The sequence below is a fragment of the Coenobita brevimanus genome, chromosome 77 (genome assembly GCF_032717465.1).
Source record: "Coenobita brevimanus isolate Jiangsu-jjx chromosome 77, ASM3271746v2, whole genome shotgun sequence".
In the NCBI taxonomy this organism is placed as follows: Eukaryota; Metazoa; Arthropoda; class Malacostraca; order Decapoda; family Coenobitidae; genus Coenobita; species Coenobita brevimanus.
In genome coordinates, this window is record NC_137030.1 from 729,404 (window position 1) to 746,903 (window position 17,500).

At 45.5% G+C, this 17,500-nt stretch overlaps 1 protein-coding gene across 1 annotated transcript in view; it reads right to left on the reverse strand.

The window, feature by feature from the left end:
* The window catches only part of LOC145408397 (uncharacterized), a 37,372-nt gene extending 21,423 nt beyond the window's left edge, over window positions 1-15,949 (reverse strand). The window contains exons 1-2 of the mRNA XM_080279125.1: window positions 15,914-15,949; window positions 14,335-14,544 (exon numbers count right to left, since the gene is read on the reverse strand). Coding sequence (XP_080135251.1) covers window positions 14,335-14,544; window positions 15,914-15,949 — 246 coding nt within the window. The remainder of the gene's footprint in view (window positions 1-14,334; window positions 14,545-15,913) is intronic.
* Between the last annotated feature and the right edge of the window lie 1,551 nt (window positions 15,950-17,500).

The window sequence follows — 17,500 nt, forward strand, 5'->3', positions numbered from 1 at the left end:
TAGATAGATAGATAGACAGATGGATGGATGGATGGAGGTTTGGTAAAGGATGGAAGGAAGTCAGGAAGGAATGAAGGAGGGAAGGAAGGAAGGGATGAATGAATGAAGGAAGGAAGGAAAGAAGGTTGGAAGAGGAAGAAAAAAAAAACGGAGGAAGGAAGGAAGGAAGGAAGGAAGAGAGGGAGTGACAGAATGAATGCATGAATGAATGAGGGAGAATAGAACGAAAATGAATGAAGGAATTATAGAATAGAGAAATGAAGGAAGGAAGGAAGGAAGGGAGAGAGGGAGGAAGGGAGGAGAGAGAAAGGGGGGCGGGGGAGAAGGGGGCCTGGATTAGGGGTTTGATCACCGCTCCTGGCCCCCCGGTGGGTGATGAATAACATTATCTTTCACTCTCTCACTTTCCCACTCGCTCACACCCCTCGCTCACTCCCTCTGTGACTCAATTTGTGATGTGCTTTTTCGCCTCCCCTCTCTCCCTTCCTCTCTCTCTCTCTCTCTCTCTCTCTCTCTCTCTCTCTCATGTACCCTCTTCTTGTCTCCTTACTACTCTGTGTCTTAATCTCGTCTTCTCCCCTCTCTCTTTCCTTCCTCCTTCCCTACCATTCTCTCCTTCCTGCCCTACCATTCTCTCCTTCCTTCCCTCCCTCCCTCTCTCTCCCTCCTTCTCTCCCTCTCTCCTTCCCTCCTTCGCTCCCTCCATAATTTGCCGCTTCTGATAGCCACTTGGCAGAATAATCACTTAGTGGGGAGAGAGAGAGAGAGAGAGAGAGAGAGAGAGAGAGAGAGAGAGAGAGTTCGTCTAAATACCATCTCGGCGACAATGCTCCGTCCAATATCGGTTCCCACAAGTCAAGTTCGGCCCATTAGCATGTCAAAAACCAATTCGCCTCCTTTTTATAAATTTGAAAAAAAAAAGAGAAATATATATATATACAACTGAATAAACATTTTTTTTTGTATTGTAAAAAAAAATAAATTAGCGGAAATGTGTGTGTGTGTGTGTGTGTGTGTGTGTGTGTGTGTGTGTGTGTGTATCAATCCGTTTATCTATCTAACTGTGCCTGGGTCTCTATCTATCTATCCATCCGTCTATCTACCTATCTATCTGTCTATATCTATCCACATGAGAGTGAGAGAAAGTGAGTGAGAGAGAGAGAGTGAGCTGTCTCTAAAAGATAAATTAAATCTAGCTCACTTCCCATTTCACCCACGAGTGCGTTATGATTGGCCCATTATCCTCAGAGACAGCCAATGGGAAGCCAGTCTCTCTCTCTCTCTCTCTCTCTCTCTCTCTCTCTCTCAGACAGACAGACAGACAGAGAGGGGGGGTTAAAACCTTTCTCACCGTATTTGTCAAAACCATCCACTCATCTGATAACGTTCATTAGTAGGCACGTAAAAAATGATGCCTTTATTATGGCCTCTCTCTCCCTCTCTCTCTATGTGAATAAGTGTTTGGAGGTTATGATACAGAGAGAGAGAGAGAGAGAGAGAGAGAGAGAGAGAGAGAGAGAGAGAGGATTGAGTCAAAGAAAAATGACTCAGCAGAAAGGTATCCAGAAAGGTATCAGTCACCTCATCTCCACTGACTCACCCTCACCCACACCCACACCCACACCCACACCCTCACCCACACCCACACCCTCACCCACACCCACACCCTCACCCACACCCTCACCCACACCCACACCCTCACCCAAACCCTCACTCACACCCACACCCTCACCCACACCCACACCCTCCTTAAACTATCGAAAGACGGAAGGAAGGAAGGATGGAAGGAAGGATAGAAAGAAGGAAGGAAGGATAGAAAGAAGGAAGGGAGGATGGAAGGAAGGAGGGAAGGAGGGGACGAGGGAAGGAAGGAGGGAAGGAAGGAAGGAAGGAAGGAAAGAGGGGTTCAGATGTAGAGGAAAAGAAATGAGAGAGAGAGAGAGAGAGAGAATCAATGTCACAGGTAAAATATAAACCAGGTAGATACAACTAGACACCGATAGATAGATAAATAGATAATCCTAAAATAAATCTATGCATCTATAAATAAAATCCTGTATCTCTCTCTCTCTCTCTCTCTCTGCCACCCAGAAAGTATCGGAGAGAAAGGCTTGAGATAAATGAGATAGTAAGAGAGAGGGGGGGAGGGGATTGGGGAATGGGGAGGGGGGGAGGAGGGGGAGGGGGAGGAGGAGAGGAGAGGAAGAAGGGAGGAAAGGAGGGGTTGAAAGGATAGACAGAAGAGGGAGAGAGTAGGAGGAAGGAAAGGGGGAGAGAGAGAGAGAGAGAGAGAGAGAGAGAGAGAGAGAGAGAGAGTCAAAAAACTAATAATAGTAAGAAAATCAACACTTAGACACAGAAAGAAAGAAGGTAGAGAGAGGGAGAGAAAGAGAGATAGAGAGAGAGAGGGAGAGAGAGGGTGGGGTGGGGGGAGAGGCAACCTCCTGGTGTGCGCCACAAGTGTATCAAACAAGGGGTGGGGGGTGTAGGGAGGGGGTGTGGGGTGTGGGGAGGGGGGTGATTGGGGTGATGAGAATGATAGATGAGGAGAGGTAATTGGCGGAGGTCACTGCTGTCTCTCTCTCTCTCTCTCTCTCTCTCTCAACCTTTTCCTCCCTCTTATATTTTCTCGTTCATTCCCATCATCAACTACCAACATTATCATAACTACCACAATCCACCTACCACCATTCCTACCACAATCAACCATCACATATACCAACATTACTACCACTCAGCAACCAACATTTCCAACCTACCAAAACTACCACTACCATCACCTACCACCATTCCTCTCAGCTACCACAATCGCCAACCAACATTCCTATCATAACTACCACAATCCACCATCAATCTTATAACTACCACAATCCACCACCAACATTCCTCAGCTACCACAATCACCTACCAACATTCCTATCATAACTACCACAATCCACCACCATTCCTCAGCTACCACAATCACCTACCAACATTCCTCTCTTAACTACCACAATCTACCAACATTCCTACCACCCACAGAGCCTCGTGAAGGGGTGACAACGAGGAGTGGTAGCCATCTGATAATAGACCCAGCTTTACAATCTATCACTCACTCTCACGTCGACCCCATACTGGCTCTCTTTATCTCTCTCTCTCTCTCTCTCAAAGCCACGCCCCTATACACCACGCAAAACCAAAAAATAAAAAACAACAAAAATTGTCTTTACTGTGAATAACAATCGAGTTTCCATGTAAAGAGAGAGAGAGAGAGAGAGAGAGAGAGAGAGAGAGAGAGAGAGAGAGAGAGAGAGAGAGAGAGAGAGAATGGTATACTGCAAAAATTTTCAGAGGGAGAGATGAAGGAAGGAAGGAAGGAGAGAGAGGGAGGAAGGAAGGGAGGGAGAGAACAGGCAAGGAAAGAGTGGTTGGAGGGAGGGAGGGAGGAAAGGGAGAGAAAGATGGAGAGAGAGAAAATAAGACATACAGAGAGACTAAAGATTGAGAAGGGAATGCAATATGGTCTCCACGCAGCTATCTATCTACCTATCTCTTACGTGTCTACCTGCCTTTCTACCTATGTAACTATCTACTTACCTACCTACCTACCTATCAATCACTTTACCTAATTATCTATCTATCTACATCAGTCTATCACCATATCTTTTACCTCCCGTTCCATCCTATTATAATCTCTCTCTCTCTCTCTCTCTCTCTCTCTCTCTGATTGCCCCTGGGGAAGAATCACTTCCTTTGAACTTCTGATCTGATTGTGTGATTGAATTCTGTGTGTGTGTGTGTGTGTGTGTGTGTGTGTGTGTGTGTGTACCTGATTTTGACGTACACAGATACACATACACATTACATAAGTATATTTACCCTAGTTTTCATGTGTGTCTCTGTGTATGTATGAGTATGTATGTATGTATGTATGTATGTATGTATAATCTTACGGACATGTACGCAATATATCATCATCATCATCATTAATCTAACCACAGTCACAACCACAACTACCATCCACCACAACTACCACAACCACAACTACCATCCACCACAACTACCACAACCACAATCACCACAACAACTATCATCATCACCACCACCACCACCACCACCACCACCACCACCACCAACACCACCCCCATTGTCAACCACAACTACCACTCTACCACAACTACCACAATCGCTACCACAGCCACCACAGTTAGCATCGGGGGAAGGAAATCACTTCATTACAGACTAATAGGTGGTAAGTGAGCGTGAGAGGGAGGGAGGGAGGGAAAGGGGAGGGAGAGGGAGGGAGGGAAAAGGTAGGGAGAGGGAGGGAGGAAGGGAGAAAGGGGGAAAGAGGGAAGAAAGGTGAAAGGAGGGTGAGATTGAGAAGGAGAGAAAGAGGAAAGAAGGAAGGAAGGAAGGAAAGTGGGTAAGTGAGCAGGTAGGTAGGTAGGTAAGTAGGCAGGTAGGTAGGTATGTAGGTGGGAAAGAAAGTGGGGAAGTGAGCAGTTAGGTAGGCAGGAAGGTAGACGAATGAGAGAGAGAGAGAGAGAGAGAGAGAGAGAGAGAGAGAGAGAGAGAGAGAGAGGCCACTTAATTAAGAGTTAATCTGAGTGCTGTGAGAGGGTATACCTGGGTGGCAAAGGGTGACGAGAGAGAGAGAGAGAGAGAGAGAGAGAGATGATAAAAGGGAGGAAAAACAATGATAGGATGATGGTAGGTTGGCATAGAGGTTGGAAGGATGGCAGTGTGATGGCAGGATATGGCAGGATGGCAGTGGAGATGGCAGAATATAGCAGATGGCAGTGTAGATGGCAGGATATGGCAGTGTAGATGGCAGGTATATGGCAGCGTGATGGCACAGTATGGGAAGATCAAAGGGAGACTGCCCCCTTGTCAGGATGTAATCAACTAATCACTCAATTTATTAGTGCTATTGGCGGGATTATAACGTAGGGCCTCTCTCTCTCTCTCTCTCTCTCTCTCTCTCTCTCTCTCTCTCTCTCCAATCTTTTCCTCCTCTCCTTTCTCCCTTCCTCTCACTTTTTCACTTCTCTTCCTGTACCTCTACTCCTTACTTCCCTCTCCCCCTCTCTCTCTCTCTCTCTCTCTCTCTTCCCCCCCACCCCACCCCCCCAAAAAAAATATCAAAAATAAAAGCCATGAATTCCCAACCATTTTTCAGGCAGCCATATCGAAAAAAAAAAATTATATATATTTATTTTTTTAGAAATGAAAAAAAATAAAACTAAAAAAACTGATCCACGTCCATCTTTCTCTCAAAAAAAAAATTATACATACATACATACATACATACATACATACATATATATACGTTCATACATATAAATAAATTCTTCATACACGGTGGATTGACTGTGTGTGTGTGTGTGTGTGTGTGTGTGTGTGTGTGTGTGTGTGTGTGTGTGTGTGTAATATCAACCATGAGGAAAATACCGATTCGATGCTATACTCTCTCTCTCTCTCTCTCTCTCTCTCTCTCTCTCTCTCTCTCTCTCTCCATTTATAAATCTACATCTATCTATCTATCTATCAATCTATCTATCTGGTATCAATACACCCCTCTAAGAGTCTATTTATCTATCTATCTATCGGAGATTTTGGAGACAGACAGAGATAGACAGAAAGACAGATGGAAATACATGAGACAGACAGACAGACAGATAGATAGATAGACAGACACAGACAGACGATAGAAAAATAGATAGACAATTTTAACACAAAAAATCCTTCCATCCATTTCGGCTCACACACACACACACACACACACACACACACACACACACACACACAGATATACGAAAAAATAATTGGTGGCTTCGGTCCGGCCCATAATAATTGAGAGCCGAGTTCCACATTTTGAGCCGAAATCTCGAAAACGCAGAACGAAGCAAGCGTATCAATTTTTCGGGATATTTCGGCGTTTGGAATAAATACGGACGGAAGCTGGGTCGGGGTTATTATTTATTTGGCTATTTATCTATCGGTGTATCTATCTTGCTATCTATTTCTCTGTCTATTCGTTTAGTTCTATATTTCTTGTTGTGTCTTTATTGCAGTGTTTATGATCAGGATGTAACTCTGATTCTGCCAAATCGCCTCCACGTCATCCTGTCCCCCGCCATTTCACTGCCCTGCTCCCAATTCACACCCCCCTCTCTCATATACCTCTCCACTCCATTCCTCCATCTCATACTTGGCTTTCCCCACCCTCTCTCCCCCTCCACCTCACTCACATACACTCTCCTCGTCAGTTTCTCACTCTCCATCCTCTCCACATGGCCAAACCACCTCAGTGTGTTTCTTCTAACGCTTCCTATCACATCCACATCCACACCACAACGCTCCTTCACATCCTCATTTGTCAGCCTGTCTCTCCATGTGACTCTACATGCTCCTCTCAAATAACTCATTTCCACTGCTCTCACTCTTGACTTGTGTCCCTCCAACAAGGTCCAAGCTTCACTTCCATACGTTAGAGATGGTATCACAATACTGTCACGTAATAACATTTTCACTTCCATGCTCACTTCCCTGTTTCTAATCACTGCCTTCAAGGAACCAGCAACCTTTCTTCCCTGCTGTACCCTTTCAAGCACTTCACCCTCCAAACTTCCATCCTTACTCATCACACTACCCAAGTATTTAAACGTACTCACATTTTCCATTTCCTTACCATCCAACCTCGCTGTACATTCACTGACTTCACCTCTCTCGACTAGTAATAAAAATAATAATAATAATAATAACAATAATAATAATAATATCAACCCAACCTACTTATCAGTCTATCTTCTTATCTATCTATCTACAATTCCCTCTCTCTCTCTCTCTCTCTCTCTCAGACACACACACACACACACACACACACGATAATTATTCAAGTCTAAAAAACTCCCAATCCCAGTCGACTGAATTTCCGTCATCAATATATATATATTTTTTTATTTTTTTATTGACGGAAACTATTAATGGGTTAAGGGGAGATAATGGAGATGGAATTATTAGGATGATGATGATGATGATGATGATGAAGAGGAGGAGGAGGAGGAGGAGGAGGAAGAGGATCAGTGAAAATATACTATTGATGATACTACTATTGAAAATAATAATAATAATAATGAGAATAGTTGTAGCAGTAGTGGTGGTAGGAGTAGTAGTAATAGTAGCAGCAGTAATAATAATAATAATAATAATAATAATAATAATAATAATAATAATCACCCCTTCAACCCGTGGACATCACCAATATCTCAATCTTCCTACCCAAACTATCTTGAATATTTCGCTAGTCACGAAGAAGTGCTAAGGAGTAGAGGTAGAGCCATAGTATTGTCTTTTTCTGCCACTGAGCTACGTCAAATGGAGAGAGGAGACGAGAATCTTTGCCAAATTAAAGTGAGCGAAGTGTAGAATGTTAATGTATATTCTCTCTCTCTCTCTCTCTCTCTCTCTCTCTCTTGGTAATATGATACAGAAGTTGTTGTGGGGGAAAGACAACCTCTCTCTCTCTCTCTCTCTCTCTCTCTCTGTACTCATGGGGGGGGCAATGAAGGAATCTGATCCCTGGCAAATTCCTTCACACCTTCCCTCCCTCCCTCCTTCCTTCCTTCCCTTCTTTCCTCCTTTTCTTCTCTCCCTCCCTCCCTCCTTTCGTTCTCTCCTTACCTCTCTCCCTTCCTGATTCCTTCTCACCTTCCCTCCTTCCTTCCTTCCTTCCTTCACGCCTTCCTTCCTTCTCACTTTTCCTTCATTCCATCCTCGCCATTCTACAACCTCTCTCTCTCTCTCTCTCTCTACCACCCACTGTGCCACCAGACCCTCCCTTCCCCCTGCCATTGTGCCACCTCAATGCCATCTGCTCTCTTTTATGCCACCTCGGGGTCACTGCTCTCTTTTATGCCGCTCTCTTTATGCCATCTCCCTGCCCTGCCATCGAGGACGCCAATTATCATGCCATCTGCTCTTTTTTCATGCCATCAAAGTGCCATCAGCTCTCTTTCATGCCATCATAGTGCCATCTACTCTCTTATGCCATCAAAGTGCCATCTGCTTTCTTTTATGCCATCACAGTGCCATCTACATTCTTTTATGCCATCAAAGTGCATTCTACTCTCTTATATGCCATCAAAGTGCCATCTGCTCTCTTTTAATTCGCTCTTTATGCCACCGTTCTATGCCATCTTTGTGCCATCTAAATGCCATCTTTATTAATGACACCTATTAATTATGCCATCTGTCTATTTATTATGCCATCTGTCTAATAATTATGCCATCTGTCTATTAATTATGCCATCTGTCTATTAATTATGCCATCTGTCTATTAATTATGCCATCATTTCAATTATCACTATCTTAATTATGCCATCTGTGTGCCATCAATGCCGCTAAAATGCCACCTCTATTCTATCTCTGCCGCTAAAACTGCCATCTCTCTGCCGCTAAAATGCCACCTCTCTGCCGCTAAAATGCCATCTCTCTGCCGCTAAAATGCCATCTCCCTACCGCTAAAATGCCGTCTCGATGCTATCTCTGCCGCTAACATACCATCTCCAAGCCATCTTACTCCCGATAAAAATGCCATCTCTATGCCATATCTCTGCAGCTAAAAATGCCATCTAAATACATAAATACACATAAATAGATAGACAGATAGATAGACAGATAGAGGCAGACATAGATAGGCAGATAGATAGATAAATAGATAAAATATAATCACGTCATTTTTATTACTTACTTCTGCTATTGCCACTACAACCACAATCACCACCACAATCACCACCACAGTCATCAACACTACCACACAGCCACCAACACCACCACAATCACTACCACTATCACCACCACAGCCATCAACACCACCACAGTCACTACCACAATATTACCACAATCACTGCCACAATCACAGACGTTACCACATTCACTACCACAATTATACACATTACCACAATAATCACTACCACAATCATCCACCACAGCCATCAACACTACCACAATCACTACCACAACTATCAACATTATCACACTGTCAGACCTACCACTATTCGCCAGGTAAAATCTACCATAATTACCACAATCCAGACAATACTACCACTATCCTCCAGCTGATAATTCTACCACAACTACCACCATCGCTACCACAACTACCACAATCCAGACAAAACTACCACTATCCTCCCGCTGAAAATTCTACCACAACTACCACCATCGCTACCAATATTAGTAAATCCTGAAATTAACAAACATTATAGGAAATTCTGAATAACTACCACAATCGCTATATACCTGCCACAACTACCACCATCGTCAAAATTACTACAATTACCCCCATCGCCAAAATCACCGCAACTACCACCATCGCCAAACCTACCACAAATACCATCATCGCCAAACCTACCATAACTACCACCATCGCTAAAATCACCACAACTACCACCATCGCTATAACTACAACTACCGCCATCGCCAAAATCACCACAACTACCACTATCGCTAAACCTACCACAACTACCACCATCGCCAAACCTACCACCATCGCTATAACTACCACAATTGCCGCACTGACGTTAAAATCATCGGTATTTCCGTAACTACCACCATCGCTACCTTCCACCACAACTACCAACATTTTCAGTACCACAACTACCACCATCGCCAACAACCACCACTACCACAATACCAACACCGCCGTCTTCCGCCACTACCACAACTACCACTATCAAGAACATAACCAACACTACCACAATCGCCGATAACCACAACTACCACCATCGCCGATAACCACTACTACCACCATCGCCGATAACAACTACTACCACAACTACCACCATCGCTGACAACCACTACAACCACAACTACCACCATCGCCGTCTTCCACCGCTAGAACCACAACTACCACCATCGCTGTCATCCATTCCTACCACAATTACCACAATCGCTAACACAACCACAACTACCACCATCGTACTAATTAAACGGCTCATGTAACTACCACCATCGCTGATAACCACAACTACCACAATCGTTGTCACTTCCACCACCACAATCGCGGAAAATTAACCACAACCACAACTAATAACATCGCTGACATTTCCACCACCACCACAATTACCACCACTGCTACCACAACTACCACTATCGCTCAATTTCCCCGCTACCACAACTACAACCATCGCCGATATTTACTACTACTATTACCACTACCAAAACAATCACTATCGTTCAATAAAATCGCTATACCACAACTACCACAATCGCTGTCCTTTTTCCTACTACCACAACTACCACAATCGCTGTCCTTTTCATCACAACCACAACTACCACCATCGCTGCCCTTTCACCAGTACAACTACCACCATCAATACCACACAACCACAATCGCCGAAAACTAACCACTACCACAACTACCACCATCGCAGCCGTTCTCATCGTCCCAACCACAACTACCAACATCGCTATAAAAATCCATCACTACCACAATCGCCGCTACCACTATCGCAAAACTATCAACATCGGCCTTTCACCACAACTACCACAATTCCCGTACATTCATCACTACCACAACTACCACCACCGCACACAATATTTCCTCTACCAAAATTGTTAACACCGCTACCACAACTACCACCATCGACAACCACTACCACAACTACCACCATTGCTGCCATAACCTCCACATTACAACTACCACCATCGCTATCTTTAAATTACCGCAACTACCACCATCGCCGGAAATACCATCACTACCACAACCACCAACATCGCAGACAACCACAGCTATCACCATCGCCCAACCACAACTACCATCATCCCTACCATCACCACCACTACCACAACCACCACAATCGCTCAACCACAACTACCACCATTACTACCATCACCACTGCCACAACTACCACCACTACCACAATTCCATATTCCTCTCTTCCATTACTACCACCTTTTAAATCCCTCCCTACCACAATTCCTACCACAATCGCTACCACAATTTCCACTACAATCGCCACCATAATCGTCACCATAATTCCAACCACAATCCCTACCACATTTCCTACCACAATCGCTGCCACATTTCCAACCGTAATTCTACCAAAATTCCTACCACAGTTCCAACCACAATTACTACCAAAATTTCTACGACAATTCCCACAATACTAACCACAATTCCTACCACTATCGCCACCACAATTCCTACCACAATCGCTACCACAATTCCTACCATAATCGTACCTTCTACAATCGCTACCACAATTCCTACCATAATCGCTACCACATTTCCTACCACCATCACTACCACAATTCCTACAATACCTACCACAATCGCTACCACAATTCTTACAATACCTACCAAAATTCCTACCACAATCGCTACCACAATTCCTACAATACCTACCACAATTTCTACCACTATCATTTCAATTTAATATCATTCTCTCCATTATAACGACTACCAACATTTCCAGCCGCTTTCCTGGCTACCACAATCGCCTCTTTTCATCGCTACCACAACTACCAACATTTCCGACTCCCTTCAGCCACAATTCTTTCGTGACTACCACAATTACCACAACTTGGGCTTTGAAAATTGTACACTACCACCATCGCTACGACAACCACAACTACCACCACCGCTGTCACCACAATTACCACCATCGCCTCTACTACCACAACTACAACCATCGGTGCCACAACTATCGCAATTATACAACCACCTCCATCCGCCACTACCACAACTACCATCACTACCACAACTACCACCATCGCTCATTAGATATTCTTTATATCTACCAACATCTGCATAATTTTGATTGTGGTAGTAGTGGTGGTGGTGGTGGTAGTAGACGCAGTAGTAGTAGAAGTAGTAGTAGTAGTAGTAGTAGTAGTAGTAGTAGTGGTGGTGGTGGTAGTGGTGGTGGTGGTGATGGCCCTAACAGTAATGTTGGTAGTTGTGGTGATGGTGGTGGTAATTCTGGTAGTTACTGTAATAATGTTGGTAGCTATGGTGGTAATGTTGGTAGCAGTGGTAATGTTGGTAGTTGTGGTGGTAATATTGGTAGTGGTGATAATGTTGGTGTTACTGTGATAATGATGGTAGCTGTGGAAATGTTGGTAGTTGTGGTAATGTTGGTAGTTGTGGTAATGTTGGTAGTTGTGATAATGTTGGTAGTTGTGGTAATGTTGGTAGTTGTGGTAATGTTGGTAGTTGTGATAATGTTGGTAGTTGTGGTAATGTTGGTAGTTGTGGTAATGTTGGTAGTTGTAATGTTGGTAGTTGTGATAATGTTGGTAGTGAGGAAGGGCTTGACAAAATGGCGGACGCTCTCTCTCTCTCTCTCTCTCTCACTACTCTCAGTAATGTTGGTTGATTTCCACAGCTACTGCACTGAATATATATCTACGACCACAACTACCACGATTCCCAAGCCTACCACATCTACCACAATCCAGCTACTACCACAACTACCACCATCAACCCACACCAACAAACATTCCCTCAATTATTCTACCACTATCGGACGACCACAACCACCACCACCACAACTACCACCACCATCACCACAACTACCACCACCACCACCATCACCACAACTACCACCATCACCACATCTACAACCAACATAACATTCCTTCACCATCCTACCACAATCGACCTACCACAATTACCACAACAATCATGCCTCCCTCTACCACAATCACCACAACCACCAGCCACACCAACAAACATTCCCCTCAGACTACCACCATCCGCCTACCACAATTAGGACAATAAACATCGGAATTGTGGTAGTTGTGTGTAAGGAGGGGAGAGACTATATTGATTGAGAGAGGAATTCCTTCACTGTCCCTTCCTCCTTCCTTCGCGTTCCCTCACTCTCCTTCCTTCCTTCCCTCCTTCCTTCCTTCCTTCCTATTTTCTCTTTTCCTTTTCTTATTCTTTTTATTTGTTTTCCTTCTCTCTCTCTCTCTCTCTCTCTCTCTTCCTTCCTTCCTTCCTCACTTTCGCATATTCTTTCCCTTCGATTCCTTTACTCCTCTCTTCCTTCCTTCCTTCCTTCCTTCTTCCTCTCTTTCCTTCTCTCCTCTTTTCTTTCCTTCCTTCCTTCTTTCCTTCACATTGTCCTTATCAATATTTTACCTCTCTTTCTCCCTCACTCCTTCACAAATCCTTCACGAATCTTTCCTTCTTTCCTTCCTTCAGAATACTTGCTTTTTTTCATTCACAAACACTTTCTTCCCTCGTTCCTTCACACTCCCTTCCCTCCCTCCTTCACATTTTCCCCTCTCCCTCCTTCCTTCCTCCTTCCTTTCTTCATTCGCTGGGCACTTTCTTCACAAACACTTCCTTCCTTACTTCAGGTACATTTCCTTTTTCCTTCCTTCGTTCCTTCTCACTCCCCTCCTCCCTCCCTCCATATACAGTCTCTCTCCCTCCTTCCTTCACGGGCACTTCCTTCATCCCTCCTTCCTTCCTTCACGGGGCACTTCCTTCACAAACACTTCCTTCCTTATTTCGACATCACTTCCTTCTTCCTTCCTCGGCTGCCTTGCACTCTCCCCTCCCTCCCACCGCACACAAGTCCCCCTCCCCATCGCCCTCCTTCCTTCACGGTCCTGTCTTCCTTCACTCCCTCCCGTCTCCTTCCCTTCCTTCACCGTAACTGTGAGATGTATAGGGAGGAAGCTTGTGGCCAGCGAAATGATAATATTAAGGCTTAAAATTCTGGCAAAGCTGATTAGAACGTGAGATAGGATTAGCGGCGATTTCCCCTACCCCCCCTCCTTGGCTCTCTCTCTCTCCCCCTCCCCCCTCTCCCCCACCTTCCCCCCACCCCTCCCCACCTCCATAATTGCTTAGCTAATCGTCTAGGCTAGAAAAATGGCTCTAAGATCAGGCTTACCTTAGATATGGTGAGACGCTGAAGTTGGTGTTCGCTGTCTTCTCCTCTCTCACTCTCTCTCTTCCTTCACCCCTACGAGGAGAAAAAGGAGGCTGTTACTTTCTCTCACTCTTGCTCTCTCTCTTTCTCTCTCTCTCTCACTGGTCCAAGCTTGGGTTCTGTCAATTTTTCCTCCTCGCTTTTTTTTTTTTCTGTCTCTGTCTCTGCCGTCGTTGATTGCAACTTAGGTAGAACCCTCAGGCCTTGCGTCTATCAACCTCCTTCTCTCTCTCTCCCTTCACACCGGGTGTCTCTCTTTCTCTCTCTCTCAAGCTCGCTCTCTCTCTCCCTCTCTCTCTATCTCTCTCTCTCTCTCTCGCACGGTATTAAAACTTGTCAGAATTGAAAGAGAGACGCCGGTTCGCGAGAGAAGGCAAGGAAACTTTTCAATAGCTCAAACATATTCAACATAAAGCAAAGCCCTCAGGCGGGTTGGGGGAGGGGCCAACGCGGCGACGGCCACCTCGACACTCCGCGCAGCGAGGTGTGGGCGCGGCTCCCATTCCGATTCTGGGCTCTCAGTGGCTGCTCCTTCACGCGATCGCCCAATGGTAGGGGTGGGGAGGTGGAGCCTGCCCCGACGTAGCGGAATTGATGAGGGTAAATGCGCCTGTGAGGGGAATGGGGGGGATACGGGTGGGGGATGGGGGAAGGGAGGGGGCGCTCATGGGGCCGAGTTGGGGTGAACCAGGGTAGGTAGGCACGTAGGTAGGACGCTGTCGGTAGGTTGGTAGGTAGGTAGGGAGGTAGGTGGGAGGGTAAGTAGGTAGGGGAAGGGCCGGAGAGATGGAGGGAGGGAAGGGAGAGATGGAGGGAGGGAAGGGAGAGATGGAGGGAAGGGAGGAGCGCATCTGACAACAAAAATTGGAGAGATTTTTCACTGGCGCTTCGCCTTCCAAACATTTTACCATTTTGCCTCTTTTAATCATGAATGTATTTACGAGATAACACAGGGAGCAGACGAGAGAGGGAGCAGGGAGGGAGGAGGCAGGGAGGGAGAGAAGAGGAAGAAACGGAGACAAAGGGAGAGAAGGAGAGAGGAAGAGGAAAATGAGGAACGACACTCAAGAATGGAAACAAGGGAGAATATGAGGAAACAGTGAGAGAGGGAGGGAAAGGGGATAAAGGGAGGGAGGAGGGAAAGAGACAGGAAGGGAGGGAGAGAAGAGGAAGAAACGGAGACAAAGAAAGGGAGAGAAGGAGGGAGGAAGAGGAAAATGAGGAACGACACTCAAGAATGGAGAAAAAAAGGGAGAATATAAGGAAACAGTGAAAGAGGGAGGGAAAGGGGATGAAGGGAGGGAGGAGGGAAGGAGCGAGGGAGGAGGAAGGGAGAGAAGAGGAAGAAACAAAGAAAGGGAGAGAAGGAGGAGGGAAGGAGAGAGAGAAGGAGGTACAGTAGTCAGAGATAAAAATTGGGGAGAGAGAGAGAGAGAGAGAGAGAGAGAGAGAGAGAGAGAGAGAGACGAAGACAAAGACAGGGGGAGAAGGAGGAAGGGTGAGGCGAGAGAAGGCAACGAAACGATGAAAAAGGGAGAGAAAGAGGGATGGAGGGAGGAAAGGGAGGGAGAGAAGAAGGAGAGACGGAGACAAAGAGAGAGAGAGGGGGCGAAGAAAGAGATAGGGAGGAGCTAGAAAGAGAGAATGAGAGAAGGCATCCAGAAGAGAGAAACTGGAGAGACTAGAGAGAGAGAGGGAGAGAGAGAGAGAATGAGGGATGCTATATGAAGAACTATAACACAGAGGGAGGAAGGGAGAAAGAGATGGAGGGAGAGAAAGAGAGAAAGAGGGAGGAATGAGAGAAGAAGAGAGAGAATGTGGAAAGAATTAAGGACGGCAGTAGGAGAGAGAGAGAGAGAGAGAGAGAGAGAGAGAGAGAGAGAGAGAGAGGAACACGTAGATGAATGTAAGTTAATTGGCGATTAGGAGAGAGAGAGAGAGTCACATAAATACCTAGATACTGCGTCACTTATACCTACTGCCACATCCACGCCCACACCAGCATACAGGGCCATCTCCACAATACACAATATACTCCCAGGCGAGTTTCAAGAGTGGGGTATATACTCTCTCTCTTTCTCTCTCTCTCAAAAAACCAATGTATTTTGAGCTAATCCGAGTCTTCAATTAATTAAGGTAATGATGGTGACGGGGATTAGCGCCTGATTATGATGATGATGATGATGATGATGATGATGATGATGAGGAGGAGGAGGAGGATGGTGGTGATGATGGTAATTGTAATGGTGATGATGATGATGATGATGGTAGTATGTTTAAGACAGATTACCAGCGATTTATAATCTCTCTCTCTCTCTCTCTCTTCTCTTTCACCCCTTCCATCATCATTTCTCTCCCTCACTCTCATTCTTTCCTTCTCCCTATTCCCTCCTTCCCTTCCTCCTTCCTTCTCACTTCCCTCCTTCCCTCTCTCTTTCCCTCCCTCCCTCCTTCCCTGCATCCTTCTCTTCCCTCCTTCCATCCCTCTTTCCTTCTCTCTTCCCTCCCTCTTCCCTCCTTCCCTCCCTGCCTCTCTCTCTCCTTCGTGGTATGTTTACAGAAGAGCTTAACCTACAGAATACCTTTGAGTTCACCACAAAGCCTTCACGATACACATATACTACCACACCACCACACCAGCCCTACCACACCACCACACCAGTCCTACCACACTACCACACCAGTCCTACCACACCACCACACCAGTCCTACCACACCACACCCTACCACCCTGCCTCACTACCACACCACTCCTACCACACCCTACCACACTAAGACATTTCCACACAACCATACACTGCTATACCACAAAGCTGTCACAATACCCACATATACCACCACTACCACACCTTCCCACCACACTACCACACCTTCCTACCACACTACTACCACATTACCTAACCTAACTTAAACTAGCTAGACTCAACCTAATCTTACCTACCAAAACATAACCTGTACTACCACTCTGCCATACCACACTACCTACCACACTCCTACCATACACTACCACAACTACCACATACCACACTACATTAATACCACACTAAATACTACACTATCTCTCAAAATACCACCTCACAACACCACCACCTATCCACACCACCACACTACCATACCACCAAGTACCATACACACTACCATAATCACACACTATCACACTATAAAACCATACCACACCACAACTCGCCATACCACCACCACACCTACCACAACACCACAAAATACCACTACCACACATTATCACACAAAGGTACCTCACACTAGACACCACCACACTACCACACACCCCTACCACATTCCTACCACAGTGCTACCAGTCCTTTCAGTACCAACACATCACTACTTTATTCTCTCTCTCTCTCTCTCTCTCTCATATTACAGCATGGACGTTCTGTACTGGTGCTTAAGTGGTGACATGTGAGGAGGAGGAGGGAGATGATGATGATGATGATGATGATGATGAATTATTGAATACATTCCTTCCCCCTTTCTCTCTCTCCCTCCTTCCTTCCCTCCCTCCATCCTTCTTTCACTCCCTCCCTCATACCATCCCTCCCTCCCTCCCT